General features: G+C 33.9%; 1 protein-coding gene across 6 annotated transcripts in view; it reads right to left on the bottom strand.

The window, feature by feature from the left end:
- LOC128993899 (disco-interacting protein 2-like) overlaps positions 1-18,044 on the bottom strand; it is a 131,346-nt gene that overhangs the window by 77,854 nt on the left and 35,448 nt on the right. For all 6 annotated transcript variants that reach the window (XM_054417986.1, XM_054417988.1, XM_054417983.1 and 3 more), the window contains exon 2: positions 343-417. In XM_054417986.1, the coding sequence (XP_054273961.1) occupies positions 343-417 (75 nt within the window). The remainder of the gene's footprint in view (positions 1-342; positions 418-18,044) is intronic.

Below are 18,044 nucleotides of genomic sequence, written 5' to 3'. Positions count from 1 at the left end.
CTGTTGTCAACTGTTTGATTCAAACTAACTCATTCATCCAAAATACAATGAAATTTCGTTAAGCACAATAATTTATGATTCGGTGTCTCTAAAACGGTAAATTAAAAATATTATATTAAAAGGCTTTAAGAGTATTAATCACACAAAATCTAAAAAAAGGTTATTAGGTTACGAGTGTAAAACGAAATCATTATTACATTATAGTAGTTTTAACACGAATCAGTTAGAAACATTTACCACACTTTCATAAACACCGCCAAATGGCAAACAGTGCTAAATATGATAAAGCTATGGGTAGTGATGCCCACTTATTGCACGGACTGGGATGCTACTCATGCTTACCTTGGGTTTGTTTGGGGACATAAGGAGCCAGCAGCCGCGTCCTCTTCTTCTCGTATCCTTTTTGTGTGATGTCCCCTGAAACAAAATGGCTTATTACAACATTGTAAAGATGTAAATTTTACTGGAATTATATGAACAAAAATTATTAGAAAATCAAGAACAAGCGTGTTGAAGAAAAATATATCATGGGTCAACATGTTTTCACATAATTATGCTAAGCCTCAATATACATACGCAAGACGAGCAGACAAATTATATCACACAAGAAAAGAACGTTGGAGTTTCCTAGTTCTTTACACTGATAAAGAGATTTGTATGAATTTTACAAATTAAAACTCCATTACAAACACAATCAACAGTTGAGCGTAATGCTATCCCAGTTGTTAGCACCACGAAAACATCCATTACATGACATCATAGTGGATTTCATAGTTTTTTGTAAAGCGTGTTGAGATAATTTTAAAAGTATATAACTGGTTTGTAAACTGACGGAAACACCTTTACGCCTACTCTGGAATCGTACACCACGTCTACTCCGCAATCAGCTCCGTTGTACATGATAAAAGTGAAAGCGTGATAGCGACTGGTAGGTTGTGTGGGAGGACGAGCCGACGACCTTGAGACCAATGACCTTGGGTGGGCGATAACACGGTGACTCAGCCTCACCTGCGGGAGTGCAGGCACACCCGCCACCGCGGCCTTGACGACGACCTGTGCAAGGTGGCCAGCGAAACGTCGCCAAGATGATGATCCTGCTACACGTGGATCCTTCTCCATCCCTTCTCTATACCACATTAAAGTGTGGAAGTGGCAAAATCTCGTATAATAATTTAATATAACATAACAAATTATCATCTGTTCTGTTCTTCCAATCCAGAGAGTTGAAACCCTACTGGACTGAGGCTGTTTTAGGACTTCGTCCTCTTCAGCCAGGGAAAGGATAGCAGGGAAAATCTACGATGAAGATAATATAATAGATTAAGGAGTAGACCAATATTCATTTCAGTATATCGCACGGTTTGAATATTTTCTTCTTGATTACGTTCCAATTTACGTACCACATTTCAGCAAAACCAGTTTACTTTTGTTTTTTTTTTTTTACAGATAAAACGTTCGGCGATTATGTATTGAAAAACAGGTTGGCTGTTTAAGACAATCCAATGGGTTAAGTGATTTTCCCTCACAATTTTGATATAGGAAAGTACAAGGTTTTTTAGACTTTAAGACTTCGTTGCAGGACACCTTTGCTGTATAATTTCTGTATGTTTAATTTATTCAATTTAAGGAATCCATTTTACTGTTTTCCATCCCATCGACTAACCAAAGATGTATCATTCAGGATTCAAACTTGTACTCGACATTGCAGCTTGTATTTCGCTAATGCAAATGAGACGGCAAACTGCATTGATTAGCATATCTGACTACGATGAATACCGCTCGAAGGACATTCTCTGACCTTTTGACCTCAGCTTCTTGTACATTAGGGATAACTTTGACAGCAGCAGAATTGCCAACTAAATTGTCACCTTGGTGTTTCCGGTACGTATAAATATATAACATTAAATTCATGAAGATTGGTGCAACTGGATGCAACGTCATTACTGTCATGTACCACACAAACAGTAGTACAGTGCAGTACAGTGTACAGACAAGACTGTACACCAATAGCAATCATGATGAGCTACGGAGGTGTGCAACGGACTGGAATGTGGAATCAGTTGCCAAACAGATATAGCAAACTGGCCAATACTACATTGTACATGAACCTCATCGTCAAGTTTTACCATTGACGTTGTATTAGTAGTCGAAGGCTTTACCAAACTTTCGTAGGGGTAAATTAGTTAAGGGGGTTTATTTAACATGTTAAAACATTTACAAATTATGGTTTTAAATTAATTAGGAAGAGCATTCAACACAAGTAGGCATATTATCTATTTGTGGACTACTATCGACTTATATTGCAAAGTTATCACCACTCAGTCGTCAGTGATCTGAAGGCCTTGATATGACGGTTAAGGGTCCGGTCTACCTGAGCGGCAAAATCGCATTACAGTTCGACCGACTGCCGCTTGGCGCGCTCCTCGGCCAGGCACACAACACAACAACAAATGCTCGCTTATCGCTGCGCTCAACTCTGCCACTGCAACCGCTGGCTACTCACACTGACCACTGACAATTAATTGTGCTTACAGCACCTATGAAAACTCAAATATTATAGCTTAATATCTTCTATTTAAGTTTTAAGCTTGCTGATTTTACCACAAATTTTATTTACCCTCCCTTGAAAGTTAATGGACAAATAAATGTCGATGTACAAGTAAGATTTAATGTACAGGGTTAGTAAAAAGTGTGGAGACCCCCTGTTATTTTTTTAACGGCCCATACTAGAAAACCTAAACTCGGCACACCTTTATGGTATGTTATGAAGTACTTTTTGGGCATAACCGCCACTTGGTGTACATCCCCAAAATGGGGGATTTTGTAGAAAGCTCAAAAATTTAAAATGGAAAGACCCATCGAGTGACCCCTCATTTTGCAGTTCCTGGTAAAAGAAAATCAACAATGCAAACTAGAGGTCTCTATCTCAATCCAGTAAAAAATGGTAGCCAATTGAAATTCTCAGTAGTTAAATTTAACTTACAGCTTTCCAAGTCTGGAGACCCCCTGTAAATTTTGTAACGGCTCACACTTGGACCTGTATATGTATAACTACGGTATCGATTTATTATACAGTGTGTAAATTAAGTATTGAAACAAATCTGTATTTTTAAAACGGAAATAGATAGACATATTTTGTTTGTGATAATAATTGTTAACAAAGGTTTCGCAATTTTTTACATCAAAAATATTTTGAAACCCCTCTAACAGGGTAGGGGGTGACTCATTTTTCTCAAATAGCAACCCCTAGACGCAGTCATAGATCTCCATATAATATATATTATAGAACATACATCTCCCAACACGGTATTGGGAACCAAGTGCCCTGCCGGTGTATATCTGTACGGCAGTGAGGTGCAAGGTCTTGAGTATAGGCGGCTTAGTGCTGTCTAGTTTCTATTTTTATCAACTAATTATGTCCTTAAAACATGCCACGTGTCAGTGTGTTCTGCATTTAATTTGTACGAAAAGACGATGCAATTTATTCAGGCTATGAAGATCAAGTGTGTGGGCAATAACGTGCCGAGCCGAGCACGGCGTGCCAATAAAAAAAATGGCACGGCGTGCAACGCACATGTAGTGTGTAGGCCGCTTTATGTGAGGCACACAATTTTTAGTCCCACTTGGTTTTGGATTTTCTTACAAAACCGCGTTCGAAAATGGTTGCAGTATTTGTAAACAACATTTAATGTAAACTTATCCGGTGACCGCTAGAAAAAAATCACACATTACATTACTTTCACTAGTGGCTTGTAGGGTCAATAGCCCCTATATGTACCCTATATGTACAATAACCCCTAAATGCACGTGTATTTTCTAGATAATAGAACCTACAATACAAACGAGTGAAACATCAATCTAGGATATTATAACAGAATGAGACTGAGACTGAGTACGACAGAACGTGTGCAGGTGATGGATGTTATATGTTATATGTTATGGATGTTATCGGCACTCGCGTTTTGCTACCACTATAGTACAGCAGAAAGCCCTGCTATCGTGCGGCCTTCGCGGGCGCGTCCAATGGTGCGAGGGGTGTTTCACCCCAGTCTCGCAACAGCTGATCATTCAGCTCCACCGCTCCATAGTGGACTACCGTCGCTGTCGCTAGCCATCGTCCTGGAGCTGATGGTAGTGTACATAGGTAGCAAGCCCTCGGCCTAGTTAGTCATACTTTGAAGACTAGTCAGTCATCAAAGAAATTTTGATTTGAATTTGGTTTCAGTTTTGAGCGAAGTTGATCTTTTTCTACTTTCTTAACTCGATTATTATCTTACAAATATTATAAATGTAAAAGTTTGTGTGTTTATTGTTCGTTTCCGTAATTCTTCTTCCGTTTTGAAGAGAGGTAGAGTCCTTTCTTTTTGCATGTTGGTGGAATCGTAACAACTTACAAAATAAAATCTATTCTTTAAATAATTCAGTTTTAAAAATCTTTGTACAACTAAATTTAGAGTTCTGCTAGACCGATTTTATTAATTAATGGGTCGTTGGAAAGCTTAATGCGTGTAGATTTGCAAATAATTATGAAAGTTTGTTTTTGTTATGATTTATGGTGAAAAATTAAAAAAAAAACTTGTTTTACATAAGAAATACATTGAAAACGGCGTTTTTCACACTTTTTATTTGAGTGAGACTTTTGGCTGCCTTTCTTGAGTGTTTCCAAGAAGTATATAGTATCAATTTGAAGGAAATTTTATTCTCTTTCAGAATATCACCTTCCACTTTAGTCGATTTCCTCACCATTTCAAAGTTATTTGAAAAAATGTTAAGCAACCTCCAAATTTATAATGGTGAGAAAATACTGAACTAAAGATTTTGTTGTTCAACTTTGTACAATTAAATATACAGTTCTACTAAACCGATTTTATTAATTAATAGGTCATTGGAAAGCCTAATTCGTGTAGATTTGCAAATAATTATGAAAGTTAGATTTTATAAAGATTTAGGGTACACTAGGTAAAACCCGTCTAATGACAGTTGCTGTTGAGGTTGCAAGCAAGACCGTTTGACTATAAATCGATGATAAATAACTCCATTTTTAAAACAATTTGGGTTGTTCGTGATTTAGCAGTGTGCTTTAGGTACATCCGATCTTAATAATCGATAATGCAAATGGAAGCTGGTAGGTCAAAACAAATAGAATAACGTAATAAGAATTGAGTAAATATATCTAAAACTAAATTCCATATCCAAGATATAATTCAATTTATGTTTTCTGATTGAGCGATACAGTATATCTTTAACTTAACTGATTAAAACTATCAATATCTCAAGTGAAAGCCTTTAAAGTATTTTATGTCCAAGACACATAAAATAACTTAAATAACATTTGAGTTAAGTATCATTGATTGCAGATAAGTACTAAAACGATTATAAATATTGTTGATTCATGATTCAGCAGTGTGCTTTAGGTAGGACTAAATCTGTGGTGCGTCCATAACTTTAGTTTAAAGCCAAAATCATGAAAATCGGTCGGGTATAAGACCTTTAACCCGACTCGGAAAAAAACATGTGTTAATAATTTAACAGCTTATTGTTATATTATTATTCAATTGATTTTTCTTTGATTAAATGTTGTTAACAATTTGCATTTGTGTTTAAAGTGAGTTCCTTTTGTTAAGTATGCGATTCTAATGTTATGTGCTTAATCTGTACCATTAATATTAGTGAGTAAAGTGGTGTATGGATTTCACAACCATTATTTTACTAGAGACCGTTGTATGTAACCACAACGGGCTCTGTTGCTAGTTATAACATAAACATGTTTTCCAACAATTCACAAACACAGCTGTATCGAAATGTCAAAGCTTAAATTCAACCACGTGTGTCCTCACCAGTGGAGGGGAAACGGAAAGGCAGGGGTGGGGCGCGCCGCAAGAGTTACGCTGTCTGGCCGCTACGAGCACCACCAAACGGCAGCAAAATTTTGGGTTGCAGACGGTTGGTTTTACACTCGTAATGCTTTTATTTATTGGGTTATTAAAATTAACTAAACTTATTATTGCAGGGCACACTTGAATCTACCTTTCTCTAGTTTTAAAAATTAAACAAAAATTTTTTTGCACCTCTAATTCTACTTTGAAAAGTACCAATTTCCATGCAATTTGATACGTCTTTTATACTTCCCTTAGTAATATTAAGAAATTCTAAAAACAAGGAAAGGTAGATAAACTGTTAAGCTTTCAAACGAGACCTTAAGTTTGTTCTTAACTTATATACAGCGTATGCAATCAGTGTAAAACGAAAGCTCTGCATTTCCACGGAGTGGCAGGGGTGTACCACAGCCAGTTTTCTACCTCTTCATAATCCCACACACACACACTTCATTATCAAGGCGATCCTGCAATACAACCATCACGTTGAGGGAGGAGTTTTACATTTACATGGGATTCAACATTATATTTCCATTGATTTTAATTCAGACGAATTCAAATGTAAAAGAGAGTAATCAAATGTGAAATAATTTTTGATTTGGCGGAGTAGTAATACATAATAGATGGACAAAGATGAGACCATTTTGGGAATTTATAAGAAAAGTTAATCTATGTACGGAATTAAGGTTTTGTGAATTATTTTTCTCATAGCACGGTGCTTATAACGATCTTCTTTTCACCCCTTACAAATTTAAACTTTTAAACTTGTGGTCGGACCAAACAGAGTTACATTATAAAAAAGCCTAAGTGACGAGACACACTATTGAACTTAACACTTGATTTACCCAAATCAATTATTTTGTGAGCTGGTACGTTATATTGATTTTTCATTAATTAAGTTGAGAAATTATAGTAGAACATTTTTGAAGGCCTTGAGCTACAAACCATTAAGCGGTTGTTATAATTCGTTTAATGCCTGTGTAAAGTATATTAGACGACGTAGACTGGTAAAGAGCACAGAGCTCCTTTTATTCTCTGTTCTGTGGTAAAGACACCGTCAACTTGACGGCGCTACACAGGCAATACAGGTACACCTTACACACACAACACTAGCCTTGTACCTAGATTGTATCCTCTGCTTTGAAGGCGCTCTCTCACTGAGCCTTTGGTCTGCTGCTTCTACTGCTTTACGTCACAACGAAAAAACATTCGGTTCATTCCTCAGCTAAATTACAACTAGTGACTTTAGTAACCAACGTATGTATAGCAAAATACTGTAGTTTGTACCAACGTATTGCAAGTTAATGTTCTTCTTTGTTCATAATGGAGTGTACATAATATTTTGGCTTAAGTAGTTTCATTACTTATTGATTTTCTAATGATAACTATTACTATTTCTTGGTTTAAAAAATTAAAGAATTGTAACTGCTACATCATCACGGCATGACACCATTTACGTTATTTAAAAACCACGTCTCAAGTTTAATAATATTTTAACACAAGGGAAGATGAAGATATAAGAAACTAATTTTGGGAACAATTAGGGACATCCATAAAGAAATATCATAGAAAACAAAAGGAACATATTAAAATTCGTACAACCAATTTCTAACAATTGTTAATAGAGAGCAATGAATAAAAATATGTAAAACATATGGCTAAACCAAGGAAATAATGTTCGTATACATATCTGGAAAATGATAAGCTAAAATAGAGAAAGGTTTGAAGGACTGAACAAAATGGAGGATAATATATCAAACAATTCTTACTCTAATGGAAATTGGCCGGTGTACAGAAAAAGAAGAATAGGTTCAATAAATGGAGATGACCTCGTTTACTCAGTTATATCATCCAGGGAAAAATAAAATTAAAATTAAAATCGTGTTGTATCAAATTCGTTCTTGTGTTTATTACATTCACGTGTTGCCAAATTCCATTTCGTATCCTTTAATGTTGGAGTTAGTGGGTGAATAACGATAATTGTGTCTAACGTTTTACCATCCAAATAGTTTATTACAAGCCAAATAGCGTAGTTAATTATGCATACAACTATTAGCCAGAGACAAGCAATAACAATTCTTTAGTTCATACACAATCACACAACATTATGAGATTACCATTATCAACACACCACCATTATCAAAGGCGGCTGTCACTTAGGTGGAGCCCACCTGGTGATAGCAGATAACAGCTTTAGCACAGTTGACAACATTATCGCTATTTAATACTAATACAGCTAAAAACACTCAATTCCATTCCTCACATTTAGAGGTTGGTTTATCTAATTTCACCTTTATTGACGTATATGTTGTGGATACATTTATGGTTATTTCATCTCAGTTGTAGATATAGTGATTCCTTATGTTTTACCTTTAGGTATGAAATAAATGTGTAAGCTAATTTGAGTAGAAAAAGAACTGTATTACCAAAATGTGTTATATTAAGTTTTAGATCTATTGGTGCCGAATCATGGAAGAGGATGTACCTGGAGATGTAGCAGTCTCCACGAAACACGTAGGTAGTTTAACCAAAGGGCAATTGAATAGTGTATAGACATATTTTAATTTAATGGTATTTATAGTCTGTTTTCAAAACATGTACACACATGGACATTTTCATAATTAAAAATCAAATGAATTAAACGGAATAATACATATTTATTTTAGTAAACAAGATCCTAAATTCAACAAACGTAATATTCAGAGCTGCACTTTAGTACTTGTAATGGTTCAAAACATGTCTACGAGGAAAAGTAATTATTATGAAGGCGAACGTTATAGCCTACTGAATGTAGTTAATTTTATTGCCATGCAAATTTTAAACTGTATAATTTATCACACTCATCACCAACGTTTCGAATCCTTAGAACCATTTAATATGAAAATTACGTAAACCTTATCCTCAAAGTAAAATTCTTGACTATGGATGCACTAGCGTTGAGGTTAAGCGCAATATAAAACCAACCCCCTCCAAACACCATCTCAGCTATAAGAAGTTAGCACATCACCCTTGCCCTAGTTTCCCGCCATTCTGCACAGTATGTCGCGCCATTACTCATCCCACAGCTGAGATATTCCAAGCATGTTCCGTCAAACACCCTGATATCTCCGTAGCCATTTGTTTCCTTATTGCTACCCTTTCAAACGTACAATGTGGAGGTGGATAACGTCTCTGACGGGGAGTGAAAAGCTATATTTCGCAGTTACGTGACATTATTTTTCAGATAACACAATGTGCATGCATTTCATAAAGATTCTTCAATGCAGTAAGACCGTTAGTTTTTTAGAGCATGTCAATTAAAATAAACTAAGTTTTTTTTTGCTGCGGCGGGGGTATTTTATTACTGTTTCCACAAAAACCATATCTACACAAAAATTTCATAAAACTCAAGATAACAGTCAGGGTTGAGACGGCAAAGGGTATGTAGAATCTAACTTATTTCATCAATGAATAGTTTCTTTTATCAATGACTTATTCCAAATGAAATATTATTTTAGTATTAAATTAGATTAAATCAAATGTGTAGGATTGTAAAATGAAATGCATTTTTAAGATGAACATTTAAAAATATATTCTATTAATTTCAGTTGTCACCTTTCTAAGAATACGCGGACAAGAGGCAGCGTTGAAGTCATAGCAGGTTATTGGAGATTTTATCAACTCGAAATCATTGTCGCTTTTGAAAGCCAGCTCTTTGTTTCCTCCTTTTATCTTCTGAGGAGACATTGCGTTTGTCTAAAATGTGCGTTTTTAGGGTTGGGTACTCTAGGGAAAGCTATTTGTTTAACATGTATTAGCAATACATGGTAGTAAACAATGCGCAGTACATAATATTAGAGAATTATCACAAAATCTCTATGTAAAACTCATGGCAAATTAAATGTTTGGAGTTTGCATTGTTGTCGTTGCTAAGCGACTGTTTTAAAGTCTAGACTGTTTTAAAGTCCACAATCTCGAGTTGAAATAACCGAATTCTACCAATTTTCTAAGGGGTTTTTTTAGAACTCGGTAATCCAATTGCAGACATTTTCAGTTACTCTATTAAAGCCTGGAAAAACAGTTGAATATATTATTCTGGAAACCCAACATAGATAAGGGTATATTTATCATATTCAATGTTTTTAGGACATCGTGACGAAATACTACATAATACACAATATGTGGCGGTTATGACGTTATAACTCAGGAAGGTATATTGGGGTGAGTGTGTGTGTACAGTATACATCGAGTCCGTTGTCCAAACAATCATCACACTTAGGTCACTGACACCATTTAACTTGTAAAAGACAAATAATAAGACAAGTGAAAGAGTTCTAAAAATATTGGAAAGAGAACTAAAACCCTCAACAAAAATTTTAAACGTAGAATATAACTATCAATATTTTAGAGTTGTTAGTGCTGACATTAACATTGACTTGTGATTGTTGATTACACAATTTTACCGCCAAATTACAATAATTTATGAAGGTGTTAAGAACTGTTAATACTAAATATTATTGTTTTTGGTTCTAAACTATCTTTAAAAATTTGAAATTAGAAGCATAAATAAGCTTTATGAATATTCAAGTAGATTTATACTTCTAACTAAGCTCTTGTCTTAAGCCTAGATTATTTTTTTCTTTTCTGATTGTATCTAAAAACTTAAGAATACGATATTGGCTTGGTCTCTGCCAATCAAAATAGTAAATAAACATTCAAAATGAATTCAAAACATTTTAAAAAGCGAGTGCGACCATTTATAACCTCTTTATATGATTTCCATCTATGGAATCGACAAGAAGAGGCAAAGGGGAATAAAACTAAATTGTGTAACGGCGGGGCATTGGAATTGCAAATGAGGCTGGCAGAGCAGTTGCGTAAACTAATTGTTATCCTGGGAGCCGATAATAAATGTTGACAAACAATTTTTAAACGCTTGTTTTAGCAAGAAAGATTACATCGAAAACCTTTATCTCACTTTTCACTAACAAAAAAAGGACGAACAATATAGTTATTTATAAATAAACATCAATGGTATTGATGGTATTACAATTGAGACATGATTTTTTTGGATTAGAAGTTTTTTGATTAAAAGTTAGCACGATACTTGTTATTGAATTGAAAGTATCATTTATCCATTAGTAACAGTAAAAATACTAACTAGTTATGACCATATTTATTTAAGTCCTTTGTTTGTAAAAAAAGTATCAACAAATAATTTGACATAAAAACAACTTATCGTAGACTAGCTAGAAAAAAATAATGATTTACACAGTAAGACGAAGGAAAAAAAACAAAATCCCAAACCAGTTGACATTTATATTGTTGCTACCAACAACCGGTGAAAATAAGAGACAGGGACAGGTCCATAATATAGTCAACCCCGTGTAAACCAGCAGTAACATGCGGACGCTGAGCGGGCGTCTCTTCCTGTGTATCTGTATCAAACAATAGACCGATACACAAACGATGTATTCTTTTGTGTCGTAATTTCTAAAGGCCGTAGGATCAGATTTACAAGATTTATATTCAACGAATATAACTGTAATAAATTGCATTGTGTGTTTTTTTCTAGCTCTGGACTGTCAAATTGGTTTGACTCTTAATACGACTTTTTGTTAATATGTCTCACAATTATACATAAATAAATTGACTTTGAAATTGGCATAAGTGACGAAACCTGGTCGAATTTTAATGTTACACTTGAAATAAGGGTAGTTATTTCTTAAATGTTTATGCCTAATAAATTAATTAATTCAAGTCAATTTTGTATTAAACCTAGTACCACATGTTAGTGTATAATGCCTGCACGATATTTACCTATAACAATAAGGTGGTTATTAGTAGTATAGTAAAGCTAATACATATATAGTTAGCAATGTAATGATTACGTCAGACACAAAAAAATATGAAAATTGTCAGTGATTTAAGTTAGCGATACCTAATAGTAGTAAATAATACTCAGATCAGTTCTATAAATATTTACATAACTACTTCCGGATGCATTTTCATCGTAAAATACCAATACCTGAGACAGTGTTGAAGGATTTTAATTTATTAGATTGGAGTCACAACGAAGGGAGAAATATTTTTCAACATTTACTTAAAGATACAAAATTAATTATCAATATTCAATTAATAACTCATTATTCACGTATAGATTGAGTACCGTACGAAGTTGCGTCGTCAAATATGTAAACTCGTGATATAGTCCAGGCGCTAAACGGGTTGAGTATGCACTGAAAGTCTGACAAAATTTGACTTTTGATTATTGTTGGGGACATCTAGTAGATGAAAAAAATCGATGATGTCGCATTTCTAGGGTGGTCACAACTTGGGGGGGAGGGGGGGAAGTTGCGCGGGTCATCGGTTTACGTTTCCGCGTCTAACTCACAAACGGTTAATGATAGAAAGGTGAATTAAGCGTCTATCTACGCCTAAATATATTGTCTTTTAAAAAGGTAATTACAACCTTTCTTCTATCTCTTATACTTTAGGCGCTAATCAACATTTATTGCAAAAAATAAAATTTAAAATTCTTTAAAATGAAATATCAGAAATATTGCGCTTGTTTAGGGCATGTTACAAACTATTTATGGTTAGAAAAACTAACAAGTAGTACAACAACACCAATTTTAAAGAAATCCGTGCAAAAACAACAGAGCTACGTTGATTTCAGTAAGAGTAAACGTGGAAAATTCGTAGTAGTGTCGAGGCGCGCATGGATGGTACACGTAGCCCACAGTCAATATAGGTTTGATGTTGTAAGTAACTATGGAAAAGCTGAATTTTTCTATGCTGTTAGACCATGTTGAGATGAGCATTTTCCCAAAAGGCAACACTCCTCCCCCCTTGTGCTTTCCTCTAACCCCCCTTTTTAGATAAATTTACAGCCTCTTAGCAATTAAGCTATAACTTTAAAACGGGTAAGGATAATAATGCAATATTTTATTAATCATTTTGCGTTACGATAATCTACAAAAAGAATTATTAGATGAATAAATATTTAAAAAGAATTATTATAGATTTCTGAAGAAGAAAAAGAAGAAAATGTGTTCATTGTAATAAAATATCAATACAGTGTTTTTTACTTAAATGCAAAGAACAATGGTCAAAGACCGTCTGTTTTGTGTTAGACACACTGATTTTAAAATATTTTAAAACAGTTTAAAAAAATTCCATGAATCACATACAACTATTCATAAAATTAACTTATTTCCACTACGGAACATACACAAATAGCACTACATACTAATAGATCAGATATCAATTGAATGAATAATAAAATTTAAATGTAGCCTACTGAGAATCTGATTTTTTCCTACAAACAGTTAATAATTCATAAAACAAACCTGTTACTTTTATAATTTACTTTGATAAATACTTAACAAACAATATTTTATAAATTTTTTTAAATTACATAGATTTTTCCAATTTTTGTATTGATATCTCAATTCTTAAATTTAATAATTATACTCCATTATCAATTCCCACCCTTTACTCCACGCCTTTTTAAGATAATTTCCAAGTGCCCGCCAATCTTTGCCATTTAAAAATTAAAAAAAAACTCATATTCATTTAAATATAACTTGTTAGACCAAAATTGACGTATCTTTTTTTAAATTGGACATTCTGCTATTAAAGGGTACACGTTTCATCCCGGTTGAGATTACATAGTGAACATACATAACTTTTATTTTCCATATAGAGTTAAATTTTTATTAGACGACCCCTTTTATTTGTAAAAAATGTTTTTAGGGGTGGTCACGAATAAAAAATATATATCCACCATTTTCCAATATGGCCAACAACTTTGTTATTTCTTATGGAATACGCTGTATTTTAGAATTTAAAAGCTATTTTTTTATTCGTGACATTTTTTCTCTAAACCTACCCCAATTAGGAGTTACAGCGTGTTATATCTAAAAGAAAGGCTTGTGGTGTACATTCGGCATCCTGTAGCTCATAAACGAGTGAGTTGAGAGAGAAAGTGCAAAGAATAAATAAGTCACATATAAGTCCTCGTTCAAAAAAATATATAAAATACGTTAAAAAATACTGATTTTGTTGTTTTAAAAATGGCCACCATTTTCAAAAATGCCAGCTTACTTTGATATTGGAACAATTTATTTTATGGTTTTTTTATGTAGATGTGATTTGAAAACTTGTTTATTCTTTGTATTTCCGCTCTTAAACTTACTCGTTTATGAGCTACAGGATGCAGGATGTACTCACAAACCATTTCTTTTTCGATGTAACTCCTAAACAAGTAGCTTTAGAGAAAAATGTCAAGAATAAAAAGGTTTAAAAATTGTGCGTTTACATTCTAAAACAATCATAAAATACAGGGTATTCCATAGGACTAACAAAGTTGTCAGCCGTATTGGAAAATGGCGAACATATTTTTAAAATTCGAAACCACTAAAAAAACATCTTAAAATAAGGGGTAGTGTCCCATAAGAAGTTAACTCTATATCTCATAATAAAAAAGTTATCTATCGGTTCACTTTAGGTGAGACACTCTGTATAATAAAATGAAGGCTCTGGCGTACAGCAGCAAATGCACGATATTCATTCATGTGTCCACTACAGTCTGTATATGTACTGAATGAGCTACATAACGTTAATATAATCTATATAAAGCGGCAAATTAAAATACAAAAACCATATAATTAACCAAATATAAAAACCTAATATACGTAATTTTTTTCATTGTTGCGGTGCACAAAAAAGCCAGAGTCCTGTAAAATCAATATACTGTACTATCTATAACCACTATATGCAAACAAACTGTTAATAACTATGTATCATTTTAAAATGTAAACTATGCACCCCAAATTTTTTATCAAACATTTTGTTGTGCGACCTCGTATAAAAAATCTACAAAGAAAAGATTCATAAATGAATCCGTAAAAAATATTTTTTTATGTTTATGATATTTTTTAACTATGAATATTTAGGATAACATGGTAAATACACTTTTTGTAGAAGATCGTAACGCAAAATGATTAATAAAAGATTGCGTTATTATCCTTACCCGTTTTAAAGTTATAGCTTAATTTCTAAGAGACTGTAAATTTATCTAAAAGGGGGGGGGGGAGGAAAGCTCAAAGGGGTAGGAGTGTTGCCTTTTGGGAAAATGCTCATCTCAACATGGTCTAACAGCATAGAAAAATTCAGCTTTTCCATAGTTACTTACAACATCAAACCTATATTGACTGTGGGCTACGTGTACCATCCATGCGCGCCTCGGTACTACTACGAATTTTCCACGTTTACTCTTTTACTGAAATCAACGTAGCTCTGTTGTTTTTGCACGGATTTCTTTAAAATTGGTGTTGTTGTACTACTTGTTAGTTTTTCTAACCATAAATAGTTTGTAACATGCCCTAAACAAGCGCAATATTTCTGATATTTCATTTTAAAGAATTTTAAATTTTATTTTTTGCAATAAATGTTGATTAGCGCCTAAAGTATAAGAGATAGAAGAAAGGTTGTAATAACCTTTTTAAAAGACAATATATTTAGGCGTAGATAGACGCTTAATTCACCTTTCTATCATTAACCGTTTGTGAGTTAGACGCGGAAACGTAAACCGATGACCCGCGCAACTTCCCCCCCTCCCCCCTGAGTTGTGACCACCCTAGAAATGCGACATCAACGATTTTTTTCATCTACTAGATGTCCCCAACAATAATCAAAAGTCAAATTTTGTCAGACTTTCAGTGCATACTCAACCCGTTTAGCGCCTGGACTAATAGCAAGGTAAGCGCTACAATTAAACTATAAGTTTGTATTGTTAAGGTAGAGTATTTATGTACAGTCTAACTTTGGAGGACCGACACGAGGACATAATGTAGCGGCAGTAGGGAGTCTGAAGAGCGATATATCCCTGTCCAACACACAACAGCACAGGGGTCCGAGGGAACTGACCGCGCAAATGACTCGGAAGTGAACGAATCAGTCAACTGATCAGCTCCGGAGATTGATTCACTACTAATGGCCACATACATTGATTTTATTGGACAACAGAGATTACAAGTATACTGTTCTCTAGATGAAACGTGTGGTCAGGTTTGAACATCCATTAAATACTTAGTGATTCAATTAATACTTTTCAATAATTTTCTTGCTTAAAGTGCTTTCAAGAAGAAAAGAAAGAAAATAAAGCAGTAGAAAATGTAAATACCGATGATTAAGGTAATTAAGAATTTTAGGTGAAATATTTTGTAACCACACTAAACAGCAGGTACATTGCGTATTTGTATAGTCAATTGTTTGAGTCTTTATAAGAAACGTACTGATTAATTTTGTAAAAAGTACAGAACCTTTTCCAAGAGACTCAAAATTGTTGAAATAATTAATTATAATTATTTTTTATAAGAGAATCTTTACACTTTCACCGAGTAAACGCAAAACCCTAAACCCCTTTTGAACGCTATTTATGCCAACAGTATAAGAACACTAAACAAAACATGCTAAGTAGTACATTGGTTTACTATTAGTGAAATAGTTATGTTCGTGAGTTCATATTCAATTGAGTATTCCAGTGATCGCGCCTAAGACAACCACCACAAACCGTTACAATAGCAAAACACAACTGTGCTTTACTTAATGTAATTGGAATCCAAGTACCAACGGCAAACGGTTGACGACACTGCAAATTTATCTACATTGGAAATAAAATACAAAAACGATAGAAAATTTATTAACCAACACTAACTTAGTGATTCTGCAGTGACCACTGTTTAATCAACGAATTAAAATTAATACTATACAGTGTTTTTGAAATTGCATATACAAGACTTGCACACAACTCTTATCCAATAGTTTTCATAAAGCAGTTAATAATACATTTTAAGACTTAGTAAAGGATTGCTCTGTAATGGGGTATGAAAAATTATCCTTTCTCCGAAGACTTGGTGGATTGTATTGTACAAAAGAAACAATACGCTGTTTATATGACAGGATTATGAACTACAAGCATATAAAGTCTAGAATTTAATTTTTCTCGATGGTAATTTGTTTCATTTTATGATTAGGAAAAATGTGTATATCTGATATTCCAACACATCACAATGATATACGATGAAAGCTTTGGCGTATTGATGCAACAATCCGCCATTAACACAGCAAATATAGTGTTTCTCGTAGTAGAGATCCGTGTCACTTGTAGCACAATGTTATATAACTGAAAATCGAGATTTATATGGTACATTTCACCATACAAGTACATTATACAATTGTAAATATTGTAAACTAAAGTTTGCTGAACACTGAATTAGAACACTCGAGGTATACTCATTCTAGCATAAAAAGGTTTTATGTTTCTAATGATAAGTTAACACACTGTTTATCGTAGAGGACTTCAAAGACGAATTAAGTCATTTCCAAAACTATCGCTGCATAAACTGTCCAAGTGGAGTTATATATTTCTCTGCTCAAAACTATATATTTTTCCAAGTGGAGAGATGAAGTTGCAGCTACTGCAATGGATTGGGTATGTTCCTTCAGGATACACACTTTACATTATCACGAAATTCTATTAGTGCATAAATAGTCTCGCATGTATATTATTGTGGGCACAGAATGAATTTCGATTTCAAGCAACAACTTTAAAGGTATGTGGTGGTTAGTTAAAAAAAAGTAGTACCTTAGTTAATGTACAAGATTTGAAGAAAGACGCGATAATTTGCTAATAAATAGCTTGAATTGTGTAAACGTAATGCTTTAACACGTTTTAGAAGAATATTTATATAGAGTTACAAAAATACATAAAGAATGTTGAACATGGGTGGACTTTTCCTTCGTGTTTTGACCACACCGTATGTGAACTACTACATATCGTCATGACTAGCGGAGAAGAGCAGTCCATTTAAACTTAAATTAAAATAGTTTATCCTTCTGAACTACGAACAGTAAAAACACAGTATATTAAACACAATACCTTAGTAAATGGTTTTTTTTTACCTTAATAAATTACCACGATGTATGTCATATTAAATTGGCGAATCGTAAAAACCAATAAATCACCAACAACAAGTTCCCAACATGCGGTCCTGTAGTTTATGTAACATGTTGTGTTAATTAATGCGGCCATAACAGCTGCCGGTCCCGAATACGGGCAATGTCTAATGTGGGAACTCAACACTACAACGACCAGTCCATAGATACGTGATACTATGTATA

This window comes from Macrosteles quadrilineatus, unplaced genomic scaffold (assembly GCF_028750875.1).
Source record: "Macrosteles quadrilineatus isolate MER2022 unplaced genomic scaffold, UCM_ALF_1.0 Scaffold_5__1_contigs__length_97177068, whole genome shotgun sequence".
Taxonomy (NCBI): domain Eukaryota; kingdom Metazoa; phylum Arthropoda; class Insecta; order Hemiptera; family Cicadellidae; genus Macrosteles; species Macrosteles quadrilineatus.
This window is presented reverse-complemented; position numbering and strand designations above follow the sequence as displayed.